The following is a 20,275-nucleotide window of genomic DNA, read 5'->3' as shown; positions in this document are numbered from 1 at the left end:
TACATATATGTAGTATACTTTGATGCTATCTCTCCATTATTCTTTCTTGTCTTCCTTGAGCTGAACTCTTTCTTTGTGACAAGTCCCCGTTCTGCTCTGCATTTAATTAAGGTTGCCTGCTTGAGTACAGGTGTCCTCTGAGGACAACAACCCCCTTTCTCCCTGCAATCTTGTAACTGCTCCTCAGAGAGGGATAAGCTCATCCCTGATGGAAGGGTGATGGGCCCATCCTTGAACAGGTCTTGTGCAGGTAGCCACTGTTGTAAGTTCATGGGTGTTAGAACCAGGTCATGGCCTCCCCACCTTCCAGTTCTTACAGTTTTTCCACTACACTTTTCTGCAGTGTTCCAAAATGTCAGATGAAGTGACATAGATGCCCCATTGAAGGCTGAGCACTCAACAGTTAGTTAGTCTCAGCACTTTGACAAGTTAGAAGTCTCTACATTAACTGGTGCCCATTGCAAACAGACACTTCCTGACCAAGGCTAGTAGCGAGACTAATCTATGGGTAGAAACATAAATATTTACAGAGAAGTTTGACACCCGGTTCATTTAGCAAAACAACAGCAACACACACACACACACACACACACACACACACACACACACACACACACACACACACCACTCCAGGACCACAACTCCTGAAGGACAGCTCTCTTGATCCAGGAAAGCATTGACGACAGCGTTAGTGGGGATTTTGAGTCAGAAAAACAAGAGATATGTTATCAACTATAAATAATGATTATAAAGATAGAAAAAGGTAAAGAGTATAACTATGGTGGGGCAGATGACTATGATGAATGTCCTCAAAATAGATACATGAACATAAACCTTTAAGTATTTGTTTTGTGAATTTTAACACATATTAAAGATGGCACTTCAAATCAACTATAAACGGAATATTATTTAGGAAATATACTAGACACTACATTAACTTTAAAGATAAAGTTAGATCCGTGCATTACATAATCCACCAAAGAAAATTCAGTTAAGTAGATTTAATAGTAAATGAAACCATCCACATGCTGGACAGCATTGTTGGTAATTGTACTAGCAACTCCCAACTAAATTGTGATTGAAATTTTGAACTGGGTAGTTTCTTCTGGGGGCCGGGCAACAGGCTGCCCTGTGTATTGTTGGTACTTAGCAGTACCCTGGACTGTGCCCAGAGATATAAAAAGCAGCTCCCCTCGTCATGGCAACAAAAATGTCTCCAGAAATTGCCACCCGTCTCCTGGGAGGGCTGTAAAATCACCCTGGTTTAAAACCATTGGTCTCTGTCTCCTCAGCCAGAAGCATAGCACCCCAGAATAAGTCACAAAAGATAATTCTGGAAATACTGTCTATATTTTTATAAAAAAGAAAAAATCATTTAGAGAAGCTACAAAATTAAAACTGAGGAACAAGTCAAAAACTATATAGTGTGAAATCCATTTACTTGCATTAAAAAAAAGAGTCACTAAGAAGAAACTCAAAGAAATGAGTTAATACCCCACGTTTCCCATAGCCAAAGCTCTTAGACAAACCACGAATAAAGAAACTAAGGATGCACACTTTTCTTTCAGGGTGGTGATGTATACGTACAGCACAGATGAGGAGCAAAGGTCCTCTGTCCCCTCAGATGCACATAGCTGTCTCACAGTTCTGATTCTGTTGCCGCTTCCTTTGGAAATCATTGAACTGTGAAGATTTTCACTGCAGTACTCTTTATAATTGCCACCCTTTTTCTGAACAAAAGGGAACTGGTCAAAAAATAATAAAGCCCATCTTTGTGTAATAAATACATTAGATGATTGTTATTATTAGTGAAGTATGCACATGGGAAAATGGAGAGATTGAAGTTGAAAACTCAAATGTATGGCTTTACATCTCTCTGAGATAACTGATACATAGCATTTCTTTTTCTCTATTTATATAAGATTTTTGACAGATGATATGAAGTAGGAAAGTAATATAGGTTTGTGTTATTTTTATTTTTTATATTTCTTCCAATGAACATGAATACTTTACATAATGATTTTTAAATGGAGAAATAAAGCATTCTAGGAATTTGGTGTATAACTTGGTGGTAGACCACTTGTCTAGCTTGCTCAAAGCCTGGGTTCCATATCTAGCAACACACAAGTATTTTTAATCCTTTGTCTCAGTTTCAAATTTTAAAAACTTATTAATTAGGAAATTTTTAACAGGCAAAACTTTAGTAAAATTTTAAATAGCAGAAAGAAAATTCTTTTCTATAGTGTTTAATGGAAATGTTATTTATAGTAGCAAAAAGATAATGTTAATATTCCAAAATAATTATCCATCAAGTAGACCTCTTCCTGTCTATAGGGGTAAAACTGTTTTAATGATCTGATGTAAAACCAGAAGTAGTAGTACATGCCTTTAATCCTGGCACTCGGGACCTAGAGGGAGGAGGTGGTCTCATCTACCTGGTGAGTTTGAGGCCAACTCCAGCTATGTGAGGCCATATCTCTAAAAGACCAAGATAAAAAACAATAGTAAACTAAATTAAAGTCTAAATTAATATTGTCTTATATCAAGAGTGTTCTTTTAGCTGAGGAGCTATTGGTAGTTAATGACAATTGGGAGAAGGGGAGTTATCTCCCTTCAGGAGTATGGCCACTGATAAATCAAACCATCCGTGATCCAGCAAATAACCCCACACCTGTTCACATGCAAGCAAGCCCAGTTAACTCTGTGGCTTATTTAAAAAATTAAAAAGACAAAGTAGGAAAGAACATATTGGGAAGGAGAACTGTTCTAGAGAGAGGGATGGGGACTAAGAGAGGAAAACGGAAGTGATTCTGATCAAAATGCATTTAGACATGTCTGAAACTGTCAGAGAATAAATAAAAAGTTATTTTAAAAAACAAGAAAGCTTTTGGCAGCGTTCACTCAAGTTCTTCTCCAAAATAATGTATGTAGCAAGTAGAAAAACGTGGCTGTTGTCAGCCACGTAAATACAACTGAATCATCCACATTTAAAGTGAAGCATAGCATTGGCAGGTGTGTTTGCCTTCACTAATGTGGAATTCGGTTTATCACGTCGTAGGTTGCGTCGGGTGAATGCAATGAAGACACGGAAGTTTACAACATCACCCTGTGTACTGGGGATGAACTCACCCTAATGGGGCAGGCAGAAATCCTTTATGCGAAGACCTTCAAGGAGAAGTCTCGACTCAACACAATTTTCAAAAAGATTGGGAAGCTCAATTCCATCAGCAAGCTGGGGAAAGGTAAAATGCCCTGCCTCATTTGCATGAATCACCGGACCAATGAAAGCATCAGCCTTCCATTCCAATGCAAGGGCAGGTTTAGCACCCGAAGCCCCCTGGAACTTCAGATGCAGGAAGGGGAGCATACCATCCGAAACATCGTGGAGAAGACGAGACTCCCTGTGAATGTGACGGTGCCCAGCCCTCCACCCAGAAACCCTTATGACCTCCACTTCATCAGAGAAGGACACCGCTACAAGTTTGTGAACATCCAGACCAAGACGGTAGTGGTGTGCTGCGTTCTCCGTAACAACAAGATCCTCCCCATGCATTTCCCTTTGCACTTGACGGTCCCCAAGTTCAGCCTCCCGGAACACCTGGTGAAGGGAGAGGTGTGGCCGGAAACCCTGGTCCATCACTGGCTTGGTATCTGCCAAGAGCAGTTTGACATTGATGAGTATTCACGGGCTGTTCGCGATGTGAAAACGGACTGGAGTGAAGACTGTAAGAGTCCCAAAAAGGGCCGTTGCTCCGGCCACAACCATTTGCCCAATTCCCTCAGCTACGCCCGCGACGAGCTCACCCAGTCTTTCCACCGGCTCTCCGTCTGTGTGTACGGCAACAATCTTCACGGCAACAGTGAGGTGAACCTCCACGGCTGCCGGGACCTCGGGGGAGAGTGGGCCCCTTTTCCCCACGACATCCTCCCCTATCAAGACTCTGGTGACAGTGGAAGCGACTACCTTTTCCCGGAAGCTAATGAGGAGTCAGCGGGCATCCCAGGGAAGCCGGAAGTTCCCTATGAAGAGCTATGGCTGGAGGAAGGCAAACCTACTCACCAGCCTCTCACTCGCTCGCTCAGTGAGAAGAGCAGATGTGACCCCCTGAGAGGCTCCACGCGATCCAAATGTGCAACGTCTTCTCTTCCTGCCCCTGCGACCCTGGGAGCCACGATGAAGTCTTCAGAAATCGTCCTACCTCCACCTCCAGTGCCTCCCAAATCTGAAGCCGTAAGTCACTTCTGTGTGAGTGGTGGGCCGGTCTTTCTGCCCAGTCTTTAAAAAGTTCCCAATTAAAGATCACCAGAAGGAATAAACGTACTTATTTGGAGTGAAACGCCCAGGTACTTCAGTGGGCAGGTGATGGGGTTATATTATGTCGGCTGAGAATCTCTGAGAGCATCTAATGGGGATCTTTAAACTTGACATGCTATTGGCTGGAATACAGATTACAGGGAAGAGACAGAGGACGCTAGGTGGCCAGGAAAGGGGCAGTCATAACAGGTGTAAGCTGCATACACTTATACCTGTAGCAGCTGTCAGTGATGGAGACGGGAACAAATGAGGCTCAGAATATGGTTTATAGGTAGACCAGCCATATTCACAGACAAAGTGGGTGTGGAAGGAGGAGGGAAGAGGAACCTGGAGACACGGGACCGCTTGCCGGGTAGAAACCGGTGCTGTGTCTGAAGGGACAGCGCATCCTCCGTGCTTGAGATGGGGGCAGGAGAAACAGGAGACCTGTGTCTCCAGTAACTCTTGTGTCCCTGAGCTATACTGAGATCAGAATGTGGGGTGGTCTCAGGCACACAGATGCTGCAGAACCAGAGGTTGTTTTCTTGGAGTTTAATTCAGAGCTGGATGAGGTGCCTGTCAAGTTTTAGTGTAAAAAGGATGGTTCAGGGGCTGGGTTTGTAACTTTAGTGCTGGAGCCCATGCTTAGCATGCGTGTGGCCCAGGGCTTAATCCCCAGCATCCCCCAAATCAAAAGTCAACACACACAGGAGGAAGGACCTTTCTTTTGTCCTTGACCGCCTTCCTTGGTTGAGGGCCACTCTGTACCTTTTTGCTGCTTGAGTTGACCTTTGCATCTCTTTCTGTCTGGAGGAGAACGCCATAGAGGCAGCACCCGTGATCACTCTCTCCATGGATTGTGACACTCGTTACAGTGGTTTTGGTTTTGGTTTTCTGTTTGTTTTTTTTCCTATCTAGCAGAATCCCTTTTTACAGGAGACACAGGTTAAGAGCACTCGCTGCTCCTGCACAGCACCCGAGTTCAGTTCCCAGCAGCTCACAACTGCCTGTAACTCTGGCTCCAGGAGTTCCAATACCCTTTGGGGCCTACATATGCTCTCATGCATGCGTGTGTATACACACACACACACACACACACACACACACACACACACACACACACAAATAAAATAATCTTTTTTTAAATAAATACTTTTTAAAAAACAGAAATGAAAAGATACCCCTTCCCACATGCTTCCCCCATTAACTGGTCTTTAGACACCTCACTGAGACCCTAGAGCTGTAGAAAATCCACTTTCAAACCTGTGAAGTTTACTGGGACAGCTGCTAGAAATACAAACATCAGGAAGACCGGGACTGTGGACCTGGTACTATTCAGTTTTAGAAGGAAACAAATGAAAGAAGATGCTGATGTCCAAGTTAAAAGATGAGGAACAGTTGAAGAGACAGATAGCATGTGTGGCGATTCAGAGCACAAAGAGAAACTCCTAGTGGGAGATGGATGATAGACGCCTTAGTGGAGATAATGGCATTTTAAATGAGATCAAAGAATATGCATGAACTAGAAGAGCAGAGAAGCCAGGTGGTGGTGGCACACACCTTTAATTCCAGCACTCAGAAGGCAGGCGGATCTCTGTGCGTTGGAGGCCAGCCTGGTCTACAGAGCAAGTTCCATGATAGCCAAAGTTACACATAGAAACCCTATCTCGATAAATAAAATAAAGAAGAGAAGAGAGATTGGGAGGAGGAGCATCCCAGAGAAAGCAAGAGTGAGGATGTGGATCCTGAGATGGCCTAAGTACACAAGTTCTATGGAGTTGCGTGGACGGGTTGGGTAGGGTGCATGAAGGGCAGTCCAAAAGGCTGGAGCCAGGATGTGTACAGCCTGAAAACTGACAACAGATCATCCCAGACATCTGAATGGCTGTCCACAAAGGGTCCTTGCTGCTACAGAGGTTTCCCAAGGGAGGTCCCCCTTTGGCTTCCCAGATATTGCAGGACTGGATTGTGCTGTGCTTCTACAGAACCTTCCAGAGACCTGCGGGCACAATGCAGAGAAATACCTGTACTCAATAAGAGATCCTAGAATATTTGCAGAATTCTTGATGACTTGAGGTCCTCAAATGTTATCTTCATGTCAAAGGTTCCCTAAGGATATTCAATAAATAAATAAATAAATAAATAAATAAATAACAAGTACACGGCACCCTTCCTAGCAAGCACTAGACACCTTTAGTGATGTCAGAGCTCAGCAATGGGTTTGATGTAACTTCATGATCGACATTGATCTGTATCAGGAACACGACTACCTGAGTTTTTCCTATTGAACTTCGGTCCTGCCCGGCTTGCGGCAGCTCAAATGTCTGTTGATTGACTGGTTTGTGTGCTCATCAAGGCACTCACACCCAGGGTCACTTATGCAACCAAATCCAGAGGTTGGAAACTAGCATCGCTTGGGTTTTATTATTGTTGCTGTTTTGTAGCTGGTGACAGATGAACAGGAATGTCAGTATTGAGAAGTCCCATTGTGACTATGACTGGAGCCTTGCCTGCTAAGGAAGATTGAGAGCTTTTCGGGGGCAGGGGAAGGTTAATGTTTTGTTTCATGTTTTAGTGTATCACCCCAAATCCTGCGCTGCTTGTGATCAACTTTGGTTATCTCAGAATTTCTTCATACCCGTAATCAACGAGTGCTTTTCATAGGTGTTCATGGAGAGGAGGAGCCTTAGAGGTCATTTGATACATCCCTGAGGTTGGGTGGGTTCCTAGGGTCTTTTGACAAGAATATAGGTCGGTTTGCAAGATTACATTGTGACTCCGGTGGGCACCGAGATCGACTTTCCTCAGAGTTCACTGTAACATCTCTGACCTGAGGTCACAGGAGTTTGTAAACAGAGTAGCTAACAAGATAGTTTTATTCATGTACACAATTTTTAAAGTGCAATTTTTGTTTCATCAATCTGTATTAAATCATTTGCATAAGATTTAGCAGCATTTTTATAATGATTTAAACATCTTAATGGTACTTGCAATAATTTAAAAAGAAAAGGAATGTACTTGCTACCCTATCTTGACCTCGGTTCTAAAAGAAAAACATCAGACCTAAATTTGAAACTAAAAGCAAATGTCACAGAGAAGGATCTAGGCCCCCAGTCCATGCTATGATTTCTCATGACACAGGAAACTCTTCTCAGCGTGCCCAGTGTTTATAAAACGTGATAAACATAAAGGATTTGTTATAAACACCTGAAAATCATTTACTTTGTAAGGAAAGGCTGGATATTTTAAATGAAGCCATTTTTTATTGGGTCTGTGACCATGAAATGAATTTTCCATTTTTAGTGTGTGGGGGAGAACCAGAGACTGTCATGACCGTTAGATGTGGCTTCAGCTTGTAACTTTCAAACAGGAGCTTTAATGGGGTATAAACTCAAGTGCTCCCTTAGAGTTCCATCCGGGTTCTGCCTTGGCTAGCTAGAGTGCTGGAGAGAGACGCCTTGTGTCTAGCAGCCATCCCACCCAGTCGCTAAAGCAGTGGTGAGCTCCCCAGCCGGGTTAGTCACTGCTCTCATCACTTGACAAGACAAACGTGACAGAGGCAACCGGCGGGAAGGGATCTGAACTATGGTTCCGAAGGACCGAAGCACGGTGAGAAGGCGTGAGGACGGATGGGGCTCCTCTGTGGCAGGGGAGCAGGCAGCAACTACCATCCTGTAGCCAGACAGGAAGCAGAGAGAGAGTGACAGGAAGAAGCCACCTCCAATTATCAACATGTTCCAAGTAAGCCCCATCTCCTGAAGGTTCCATACCGTCCCACATCAGCTCCTCCAGCTGGAGACCAAATGTTCAAACACATGTTCCTGCGGGAGACGTGTCTCACTTAAACCGGAGCCAACGCCAGCAGAACACTTATCTGGGAAGTTGACTGTCCCCACCAGGAACTGCTAGGGCAGTGGACCAGTCAGAGAGTGTGCGCCACAGAAAGGGAGCAGGTGGGCTTGTTAATGCAGCCGTGGTGAGGTCTTGGGGTACGGTGCCGTACTGTGGCGCCTATCTGCTCATCCTTTTCTTCTCAGGTGTCTACCCACCGCCGCTAAGTTGTGACCTGGTTGTGCTTTTTCTCTACTGGATTCTGAGGGCCTTTGTTTCTTTGTGAGACCGTGAGAGTAAATCTTTCCCCTTCAGCAGTCATGGTCACTTAGAATTACACCGTAATCATGCTGCCTCTTTGTCAAGATGGTTCCACGGGGGTTTTTAACAACCACTCACCTCTCTGGAATAGGAGAGCATTCATCTTGACCCCAGTGTCTGACGGAAAAGCAAACAGGAACTGGTGTCTACGGAGGAAGGGACTCTGCCACTTTTATCCCTTAGAACTTTGCAGCAGAGCCCAAGTTAAGAAACATGCCAAGCTCACTGGCAGGCCACTGTCACTTTCAGGGTTTGTAAGGAGGGCAGACAAGATGTGCTTGCCACCAAGCCTGACAACTTGAGCGCAATAGCTGAGACCCACATAGCAGGAGACAACCAATACCTGTGAGTTGTCTGGTCCCCACGCTTGCGTCATGGCACATGTGCACATACACACCACACACACACACACACACACACACACACACACACACACACACACACTAAATAAATGTAATTTTTGATGAATTTTGCAAGGAATTTTGTCAGGGCACATGATGACCTGACAATTACTCTTAAGTACATTATCCTTTGATTCATATTTATAATGAAGACATTCTTCATTTGGGCCTCTATTCATGACTTTAATTCCTGACTACTACCTGATATTTACTTTTTTAATAATTTATTTTATTTCATGTGCATTGGTATTTTGCCTGCATTCATGTCTGTGTGAGGGTGTCAGATCCCCTGAAACAGGAGTTACAGACAGTTATGAGCTGCCATATGTATGCTGGGAATTGAACCTGGGTCCTCTGGAAGAATAGCCAGTGTTCTTAACTGCTGAACTATGGTTCCAGCCCCTTAATATTTCCAAAACATTTAGCCAGACACTTGACAAGTGACAGTCTTCAAGAACTCCTCTGTCTGTCTCTGTCTGCCTGTGCCCGATTTCTCCCTCTCCCCATCCCACCTCTAGTGGCTATCAGAAGTGCAGAGCCTGGTGTCTACCCGAAGGACTCTAAGTCCTGATTTCTCCCTCTCCCCATCCCACCTCTAGTGGCTATCAGAAGTGCAGAGCCTGGTGTCTACCCAAAGGACTCTAAGTCAGCATCTCAGAGACTTGTTCATCAGTGTTTACAACAGCACTATTGACAGTAGCCAGGTTACAGAAACAGCCTAGGTATCCAACAGCAGAGGATGGAAAAGGGAAGTATGCTGTCCGTACACTGTGGAAATCTGTGCAGCTGTGAAGGACAAAGCATGTCATTTGCAGGAAAAGTGATATAACTAGAAATGATCATATTAAGGGAATTAGCTGGTCTCAGTAAGACAAACAGCATATGTTTTCTGTCATTTGAGATTCCCAGGCTTTATATCAATACATAAGTGTGTGTGTGTGTGTGTGTGTGTGTGTGTGTGTGTGTGTGTGTGTGTGTAAGAGAGAGAGAGATGAAAGGAGAAATGGAACTGCTTAGGGGAACCCTGAGGACTAGCAAGAGTGGGGGAAAGAAGAGGACTAGAGGTAAGGAGTACGTGCTCAATATACAGCACACACTTACATGAAAGTGACCTTATGTAGCACAGGACTAGGTATGGTGAATACACAGGATGGATTTTTTAAAGAAAATAGCAAAATCTCAAGTAGGAAAAAATACCAATAAAGTGCAGGGTATGACCAGAGGTGTGAAGCCCAGGGTGTGACTAGAGGTGTGAAGCTCAGGGTCTGACTGGAGATGTGAAGCTCAGGGTCTGACTGGAGGTGTGAAGCTCAGGGTATGGCCAGAGGTGTAAAGCCCAGGGTCTGACTGGAAGTGTGAAGCTCAGGGTCTGACTGGAGGTGTGAAGCTCAGGGTGTGGTCAGAGGTGTGAAGCTCAGGGTATGGCCAGAGGTGTGAAGCCCAGGGTCTGACTGGAGGTGTGAAGCTCAGGGTCTGACTGGAGGTGTGAAGCTCAGGGTATGACTGGAGGTATGAAGCTCAGGGTATGGCCAGAGGTGTGAAGCCCAGGGTCTGACTAGAGGTGTGAAGCCCAGGGTCTGACTGGAGGTGTGAAGCTCAGGGTCTGACTGGAGGTGTGAAGCTCAGGGTCTGACTGGAGGTGTGAAGCCCAGGGTATGGCCAGAGGTGTGAAGCCCAGGGTCTGACTGGAGGTGTGAAGCTCAGGGTCTGACTGGAGGTGTGAAGCTCAGGGTCTGACTGGAGGTGTGAAGCCCAGGGTCTGACTGGAGGTGTGAAGCTCAGGGTCTGACTGGAGTTGTGAAGCTCAGGGTCTGACCAGAGGTGTGAAGCTCAGAGGCAGAGAACTTACCTAGTGTGCACGAAGCGCCAGTTCAATCCCCAGCACTAAAACAGCCAACAGCATCTCCAGGTCTTCACCTTCTGATGCCATTTGGGATGGCAGCAGCTCCCTGTCTGGGGCATTCACCCTTAGCTGTCTGTTGGCCTTGCCCAACCTGTAATGCTGGTGAAAGGAAGACTTGGAGTGAGCTCTGGAGGGAAGCCACTCATCTCACCCAGTTTTACCGCAGTCTTTGTGAACTTGTTAACCGTTCTGACGGACAGGATGCTTTTGTAGCTGCTGAGAGGCGGGGTGTGAGGGCTGAGCTATAGGATGAAGAAGGAAGTCACTCATCGTTGGAAGCTGGGAAGCCCATCATTAATAATGCCTTTGGTGAAGCACAGCACGATGAGACTCGGGATGAGCTGAAAGCTGGGCTGACTGGGCCCCAGTGCAGCAGGCACTTGAAGGGACTGATTTCAGCTATAAGCCAGTGTCTGGCAAGCTGAACATTCATTGTGGATGGAATATACCGAGATCCTAGGAGTCAGTTCCCCTCCAGTGGAACTCAGGAGAGCACTGGTCTAGACAGATCGTTAGAAGTGGTCGGGCCTGAGAGCCCCATGTGGACCAGCATCCTCAGGCGACTTAGCAGCTTCACACTTGGGCAAAATATGGAGCCTTCCTGAGCCAGTTTCCGTGGGGATGATAAGTTCTTCACTGTGTTATTGTGTTGTACAAAGGACTTGGCACGTCTGCGTAGCACTTAGTAAACATTCAAAATGAAGAGTAGCAGTAATTGAATGTAGGATGGATTCCAGCTTTCAGCCAAATAGAAAGTGAGGTTGCCCTCTCAGACAGACAGGATGTCCTTGCAGCTCCTGAGAGGCGGGGTATGAGGGCTGAGCTATAGGATGAAGAATGAAGTCACCCATCATTACAAGGTGGGAAGCCCATCATTAATAATGCCCTTAAAGAAGCACACCACGATGAGACTTAGAGGATGAGTTGAAGGCTGAGGTCTTATCCACCACATCCCATCCTTCCATGACTAATGAATGGAGACAAGTAAGGCCCCTCCAAAAGGTCAGGAGGTTGGACATGGACATGTGCACCCTCACAGCGCTGTGGGATCTTCTGTATGTCCTGTGGGAGCCCATTCTCGGGTTCCTCGTGGCTTTACCCAGCAGGTCCGCATAGAGGATGATTAGGACCACAGGCCTGAGTGCAGGTGTCTGAGATGGTCTGCACTTGGCTGTGCTGTGGGATGGTCTGTATGTCAAGTTGCTCTGATTGGTCAATAAATAAAACACTGATTGGCCCGTAGCTAGGCAGAAAGTATAGGCGGGACTAACAGAGAGGAGAAATAAAAGAACAGGAAGGCAGAAGGCGTCACTGCCAGCCGCCACCAGGACAAGCAGCATGAAAAGATGCCGGTAAGCCATGAGCCACATGGCAGGGTATAGATTTGTGGAAATGGATTAATTTAAGCTATAAGAACAGTTAACAAGAAGCCTGCCACGGCCATACAGTTTATAAACAATATACGTCTCTGTATTTACTTGGTTGGGTCTGAGCGGCTGTGGGACTGGTGGGTGACAAAGATTTGTCCTGACTGTGGGCCAGGCAGGAAAACTCGAGCTACATCACAGCTAAATCCAGAGAAGCATTTCAACATTCAGAGGCACTGCTCTCTGTAGCTGGAAGTTTTCCTATGCCCTGCCTGGTCCAGCAGCCATTCAGTCCCAAATATACACGCAGAAGCTTATATTAATTATGAACTGTATGGCCTGTTGGTTCAGCCTTCTCGCTAGCTAGCTCTTACAGCTTAACTCAGCGCATTTCTATTAATCTGTGCATTGCCACATGGCTTCATGTCGTTACCTGTTTTCTCACATCTTGCCTCTTCTGGCAGCGGCTCGCAGGGGCTGCCTGACTCCACCCTTCTTCATCTCCCTCTTCAGTTGAATGTACCGCCTAACCTTATTCTGCCTTGCCATTGGCCAAATAGTTTTATTTATTTATCAATCAACGAGAGCAACATATATTCACAGTGTACAAAAGATATCTCACAGCAGCTCTCCCTCATACAAGAACGCATTTGATTTTAAAACTAGAACAGTATTTTAACCTGCATTTGAAAAATCTTACTTCACAGGGTAAGTGTCTATCATAGTTACCTGGCAATGGAGGGAGTCATTGTACCCTTTGTGATACCATAAACCAAATAGTAAGAAACCTGGTACTCTGAGGATCCCAGTAGGATTTCAAGGGAGTTAAGGGATATGAATTACTTGAGAGTGCTTGTAAAAAGTATGCCTGTGATTCCCAGGCCTGCCCGCATAGCTGTCTCAAAGCTGATATGTTATGGTGGATCTCTCCATTCCCCAGGTGCAGCCAAGCCAGGCTGTGACATCACTGGCTGTTATAACCCTGGATGCCCCCGCCTCCAAATTAGGGTCTTTCATAACTACCCAGGTTAAAAAAGCTCTATAAAAAGGTTTGTCTGTAAACTAAGAGAGGTGATCGTGAGAAACAATTCAACCTCAATTTTTTATTTTATCTTTGCATTTTGTCCCTTTATCAAATATAGGGGCCAGTGAGGTGGCTAACAGTGCTTCACATGTAAGGCAGACAACCTGAGTTCATTCCCCGGAACTCATGGTAGAAAAGAGAGAACTGACTCTTCCGTAAAGTGTCCTGAGACTTCCACATGCACTCTGTGGCATGCATGCATCTGCACTCACACACATACATTACACACAAAAGAAGAAATATGTTAATATTAGAAAAGGCATTAAAAGGCAGATTTTCCTAAAGACATCAGATGTATTAATATTCATTTAAATACTGAAAGCCATTAAAAAATGAAAGCCATAGCCTGGGGATTTATATAGCTCAGTATTGAAATGCTTGCTTAGTGTGCATGAGGCCCTGGTTTTCAGTCTCCAGCCAGGAAAAAAAAATGCGCGGAAGTGATAATTTGCATCAAGCTACCTCTTCTACAATAGTCTCCATTCAAGATTCCACTAATTAATGAGGTCTCGGAGAACATTTGGCATTTAATTAATTTTAATTACAACTTTTGAGAACTACTTTGTAAGCAAGCCATACCTGGGCTTTCATTCATTAGTAGAAATGACGACTAAATTAGTATGTTGTTTTGGTAATTCTGAAGCTAATTGCCTTCCATTTCAGGTAGGTTGTTTTTAAATGGAACTTTCTAAGCCAAGACTTTTTTTCCTCCTCTGTCCATTGGAACTCTCAGTGACTAGTATGCTGATAAAGATAATTAGAGTGCCCTGGTGGGTAAGTCTTGTTTCAGCCATGCTCTCAAGTGACATCTGTGTGAAGTCACACTGACAGGAAGGCTGTATGCTGTGAGTGATATATGTCATCTGTTCTCCTCCTTTCTCAGGAAGGTCTTTATCCTAGACCCCAGTGGCACCCTGGACCTTAAACAAGGGCTTCTTTTCAGAGCTGCTTGCCCTTCTTGCCTCCAGCTGAGCGACGGCAGCTCCCTCTCTTAGTCGCCCTTGCCCGAGGCTTGAATATTGGAGGCCTTCTCCCAAGTAGGGTCTGTCTTAGATCCTTGTTATCAATATACAATGAGACGAAGGAAAATAATAAGACATCACATCTAAGAACGGGGATCTAGACTCTAAGTTGGCCTTGTGCAATTAATCCAGTGGAGATTCATTCATTGCATTTCGATACGATACAACTTGTGTTTCTGTTTGGCTGGAAATGCCCACTTATGGCTGTGTGACAGGGTTATGAACTCCTCGTATAAAAGCCTCTTTATAAATAAGATTTCTTAAGGCTGTAATGATTTTGTTATCTGGGAGACGGAGTGTGGGAAGAAATGTAAAACACAGGGCAGAGAGCATGTGGGGAAGGCGAGGTTACAAAGTTCAAGGCAGCATAGTTACAAAACTCCTTTCTTTGGATTGCCAACACTGTCCTGAATTTGGCTCTTTTAGAGAAGCAAATTCATAATGAAGGTGTGCCCGATGTCCTATCGAGCTCAGCACTAGCATATCTATTTTCTGAATTGTCAGTATGGGAACAACAGATTCAAACCCAGGTGAGGAGTCAAAAGTCTCTTTAGTGACTGCTCACAGTTCCAAGCAGTGGAATCTCTCCAACAGGTTATGGCCCAGAACCCCCACCACTAGTGTGTACGGTATCTTAGACCTGCAGACTGTAGAGGGGCGTGGCCTCGGCAGGGTGTCCACATCCACTCTCTCCTCTTAAGGGCTGAGCAGCCACTGCTATGAAATGGAGTTTCTCCCAGAAGGATTTCTGAAGGATGTTAAGCAAAGAATGAAACACAGTGACATGATTTGTTTTCTTTTCTTATGCTGTCACGTGGGTCAGTTAGTGAAGGTGTATTGTTTCCATCCTAGAAGAAGAGCAGGGAGTTAGAGTATCCAGAAACAAAGGCTTCCTAAGAAATGCCATCGAATCCAAGTCTCATCCTCCATAGACACTTGAGGTGACTTTGATTTTTTGTATTCTTTTAATCCCAGGAAGTGTAAGACAAAAATATGAAGTAGGAGAAAGAAAACTTTACTTGTGTTTATAAAATACCATAATTACATGTAAGGCTTGGAATTTTTGTTGTGCAAACATCTATATTTTTCCAGGCTGTTTCTAATCATGCAGGAACCCACTATGTATAATTGAGTTCTCATAAATTATTCCTAATATGTGGACATTCAAGAAAAAAAAAAGTTATCCATTTTCCCCAAATGTTTGGTCTTTTACCCTGTGTCTCCAACTAAACAGAGCCACAGCAGGAAAGGTTAAATGCCTATTTCTGGGAGACAGGAGATCAAGTTTAACTTCTCAGTCCATCTTGAGAAGAAGCCAAGGAAGTGGTCCCACCCCATGATGCATTTGATTTCAGCCCAGTGACTGGAGTTGTGTTTGGCGACTTCCTGAGTTAGATACCTTTTATCCTCACGCCAGCTGATAGGGTACGTTAGCACACTTTGTTTTTCTAGTGGGATGTGGCCAACAGGAGCACCAGGCAGCAAACAGTGAGAGTTTGTGTTCTCCCTTCCGTCTTCATCAGCAAAAGCTCAGCATACAGGCTCAGAGGTGTGTGTGACATGCCCAGGCACCTTTCTCAAGGTTCTTTCAGTCAAAAAAACAAAAAATCATCTTCCTTCCATCCAGAGCCCTTCTAACATGTGTCTGCTGCTCTTCCCTTCCTGGCCCTTACAGAAGCAAGTGCTGTATCTTACTGACCCTCCGTTCTCCTCTCCCTCCGACTTCCACCCACTGGAATGTGCCTCCTGCGCCTTTGGCATCACTCAGGCCTCATCTGCTAAGCCTGCCGGTGACCCACTGAGAGCCCGTATGGTGTCCTCTCTCCCACCTTCTCAGGCTTCCTGACACCTTCCGATCCTCACGGGGGCACTTCTCCGTCTTCGCTCTGCAGCTTCTGTCTACAGTCTTCCCTCCCTTGGCTCCCTCATTCCATCGTTTCATGATTCTGTGCTGTGGACAGCACAGTACCATCACTTGTCCTTCTCTTCTCCTGTCCTCTATGGACAGATGCTGTCCTTCTCTTCTCCTGTCTCCTGTGGACAGATGCTGTCCTTCTCTTCTCCTGTCCTCTGTGGACAGATGTTGTCCTTCTCTTCTGTCCTCTGTGGACAGATGCTGTCCTTCTCTTCTGTCTCCTGTGGACAGATGCTGTCCTTCTCTTCTCCTGTCCTCTGTGGACAGATGTTGTCCTTCTCTTCTGTCCTCTGTGGACAAATGCTGTCCTTCTCTTCTGTCTCCTGTGGACAGATGCTGTCCTTCTCTTCTCCTGTCTCCTGTGGACACATGCTGCCCTTCTCTTCTCTCTTCTGTGGACAGATGCGGTCCTTCCCTTGAGGGCTCAGCCTTCTTCACTTCTCATGTGGTATCTAGTGCCACCAGAACTTCAGATTCCATCAACTAGTACAAAGTCTAGTCCAAGCATGATTTTCAGCCTTGAATGCTGTGGTTTCTGCCTGCCCTCTTCTGAGTTTCTGTCTCTAATACATATACATGGTACTGTGGTTGTTAGATGTTAGATGTACCAGACTTCTAACATTGTGCCCTCTAAGCCTTTCTTACACGCTTAATCCTGCTTCCCCAAGACTTTCCCACTAAAATATCCTATGAATTTATTCTGCTGCTCTCTTGAGTAAATCCATGGTGCTCCCACAAACCTCTGCACATACTTCTGTTAATACACTTGCCAATTTTTTATCTTCATTGTATTTGTTTCCCTTCCTCGCAGCTAGCTCTGGGAGTTAACTTACTTTTGTATACTCAGCCCAACCTCAATGATAGACACTCAACATTCATTGGACCGTCTAAGTAGAAAATGAAGTTAACAGTGTGTAAGGAAGGAATCATTAGACTCTTAGAAACCATGAGAGTAGACGGTGCCTGTGTCCTAGCTGTTGACCCCCAGGACAGACGCCTGCCTGATGCAGTCTTCCTCAGATCCTCGCTATCAGATGTCTTCAGTGGGTTAGATTGCAGGAATCTTTATATGCCACATAGGCTTTGTTCCCTAGTTCTGCCTTTACCTGAATTAGCTTTGCTTTTAGCCCTAGCGGTCATCCATGTAAATGCCAAAAACAAGTGACCCACAGTAGCAGTGACATGTATTTGACAAGATTTAAGACGCTGGTGTCTCAGAGGAGGAAGGACTCCTAGGAATCAAGGTTTTCTAGGGGAGACAGGGGCCAGCTTTCACACTGTCACCGGATCCAGATTGTGTCCTCTGGCTTTTGCTTGAACAGTGGGGGGCTGGTGCTGAGAGTGTCTCTGAACACCGAGGCATCACCTAGAGATGAGCAAAGGTCCCTTGTGACCCTATGGGTGGTCACATCCACCCCAGAACAGAATGCTGTCCTTCATAGAGTCAAGCTTAGTGTTTGTCCCTGAAAACCCAGGCACCTGTTACCAGCTGAAAATCAGACTGCCCCCATCTACCAGGCAGAGAACAGGGTCTTGCATGCCTGCTTGGGAATGAAATGATTGGGAGGGTGGGAATGCTGACCACTCACGCCGTTTCTAGTGGAAGAATTTAGTGGCTGACGTTCACTCCATTAGTCTATCAAATTACGATGGGGCAGCGATGGTGCTGTGTGTGCCAGGTGCCACAGGAGCTTAGACCCAGCCCACGTGACTTGACAGTATGGATTTCTACATTAGAATATAAAAGATAAGTACAGTTCAAATTTAAAAGTAGAAGTGCATTTTTGTTGTATTATTGTATTCTAAAAAAATTAACCTGTTAATTAGTTAATTTCACCTGAGGCTCTGTGTGACATATTCCTTCCAGAGAGGAAGCTCTGTACCCACTGGAGAGTAACAACAATGACATTGGCCCATTCCATTCTGACTCTTGATGCAATTAAATACACATGGAGGGTGGATAACTGTAACAGCATGTGAGCCTCGTTCAGAAGCAGGGGTCCGTCTTCGTGGCTAGACAGGACGTGGGACCTTTAGCACGAGGCAGTAGGGGTGACCGGTTAAGTGTGATGGGCAGTAAGAAACTAGACCAGGAGAGGCAGGAAGACACGGGATGCTTTACATGACCGTGGATCTACCCAGCAAACCCGTCGTTACGGAGGAAGAGGAGGAGAAATGGCGTGGGTGAGGGACAGAAGGAGCAGAGAGGAAGAGGAGTCTGAGAAATAGCCAGAAAGATGGGTCGGTGCTAGTCTGCAGAGGCCTCAGTGGAGGACCAGCCAAGGCTAGCCTTCATCTACTGGGCAAGAACATGATGAAAGCCACACACAGAGACCTCCAGAAGGAATATGCTGGGCATGTAGCATGTAAAAGTGAGAGATGAGGGAAAGCAGGAAATAGGCTGTTTGGCTGTCCTGCCTTTTATTGTCAGATAAAATTCATTTACAGCGTAGCCACCCTCTAATATAAATGTCCTCTTGTGTTGAATCAAATCAAGAAGCAAAGAAGAGTGGACTGATAGCAGTGTGAAAGGCAGGAAATAAAATGGCACAACCAACCCTCACCACTTATAACTTCCGAGAGCCAGGGTGTGTACTATACCCCACCAAAGCATGCCATCCTTCCCATAATACTCCGTGAAATAAGCCTCCTCAGAGAAGCCGTATCTGCAGCCCACGTGGGAAGTGCCCAGCCACAGAGCTGTGGGGTTGTGGCTTGCCAGCCACCTCGCCACATTGAGGACTGCCCTTCCTGCCTGCCTGGGACAGCACAAGCCCCTCATTCTGTGCCTGTGAAAAGATGCTCGGAACCCGTGTTGGGGATTAGTTGTCGCTTTTAATACTACCGTTTTTCCGAAGCACATCTTAAGGAAGCTTGGTCTTTTCATGTTGAACTGAGTCAGACCCAGACTCCTTTCAGAAGTGCTGTGGAAGGTCCCAACATGGCCTGTGTCTCAGATTCCATTTTGAAGTTTAGCTGTAAACCCTCCACTAACCACAGCCCCCCTCACACCAGGCCCCGACATCCACAAACGCCTCCTTTCACTGTGCACCTTCACCCTGTCCATGAGAAGCCCGTCAGGACTGCCCAGCTCTGAAGATGCTGTCCAAACACCCCAGGTGCCTTTAGTCTAAGAACAGGAACAGGGCGGCTCTGCTGCTTCCTCGCTCCCTCTTTCTTCACGAGGCTGCGAGCACCCCTCCTTCCCTTTCTCTCTCTTTCTCTATCCCTCTTTCTCTTTCCTCTTCCCTCCCCCTTTAATAATAAAACTTTCCACGTGGAAAAAAGGGGGGGCACCCCTCAGGTCACATTCAGCAGCAAGTGGCTGATTCTCGGAGTTCCAAGATTAAGGTCAGCCAAATCTTTTAAATTGAAATGCACATTGCAGCGGACATCTCGGCATATTGCAGCTGACATGTGAGGTAAGCTGTCCCTGATGAAGTATCACACCCAGGGACTGATTAGAAACTGCAGAATACTCTGAACTGAATTCATCACCAATCTCTTTGTCTTTACATTCCACTTAATTCCTGATATTGAGCGGAAATCATTTATTTTAAAAAGTAAAACATTAACCAGTTCCTCTTGAGAAAAGAAGACCCCCAGTGTCAGAGCTGAACAGACACTCCAGCTGAACAGAGCTCTCCAGACCCCGTTGCTTACAGGTTTCTTCCTGTAGTTGCCCCCTGCTACCACCTCTTTCATCTGAGGAGAGTGCTTTAGTTTTTTGAAAAGGGTCTCTCCATGTGATCCTAGTCGGCCTGGAACTCGCTCTGTAAACCAAACTCACGGAGATCTGCCTGCCTTTGCCTCTGAATCCTGGAATCAAAGATGTGTACCACCACACCTAGCCCACCTTTTTTAATTGATTTTTATTAAAATGTAATTATGGAGCAGAAGAGATGCATCAGAGGTAAAGAGCACTCGCTGCTCTTTTAGAAGACCTGGGTTCAATCCCAGTACCTACATGGTGGTTCACAGTCATCCATAACTCCAGTTCTAGGGGAGTCAGTGCCCTGTTCTTACTTTTGTGGGTTTTAAGCACACGTGTGGTCCACATACATACATGCAGGCAAAACACTGACATAAAATAAAGTGAAGAATGTAATAAAAAAAAAAACATAATTGTTTCCTTCC

At 45.5% G+C, this 20,275-nt stretch overlaps 1 protein-coding gene across 2 annotated transcripts in view; it reads left to right on the top strand.

Annotated features, from left to right (window-relative positions):
- Garem1 (GRB2 associated regulator of MAPK1 subtype 1) overlaps window positions 1-20,275 on the top strand; it is a 181,833-nt gene that overhangs the window by 151,215 nt on the left and 10,343 nt on the right. For both annotated transcript variants that reach the window (XM_006970211.4, XM_042264353.2), the window contains exon 4: window positions 3,059-4,231. In XM_006970211.4, coding sequence (XP_006970273.3) covers window positions 3,059-4,231 — 1,173 coding nt within the window. The remainder of the gene's footprint in view (window positions 1-3,058; window positions 4,232-20,275) is intronic.

Source organism: Peromyscus maniculatus, chromosome 19 (genome assembly GCF_049852395.1).
Source record: "Peromyscus maniculatus bairdii isolate BWxNUB_F1_BW_parent chromosome 19, HU_Pman_BW_mat_3.1, whole genome shotgun sequence".
In the NCBI taxonomy this organism is placed as follows: Eukaryota; Metazoa; Chordata; class Mammalia; order Rodentia; family Cricetidae; genus Peromyscus; species Peromyscus maniculatus.
This window is presented reverse-complemented; position numbering and strand designations above follow the sequence as displayed.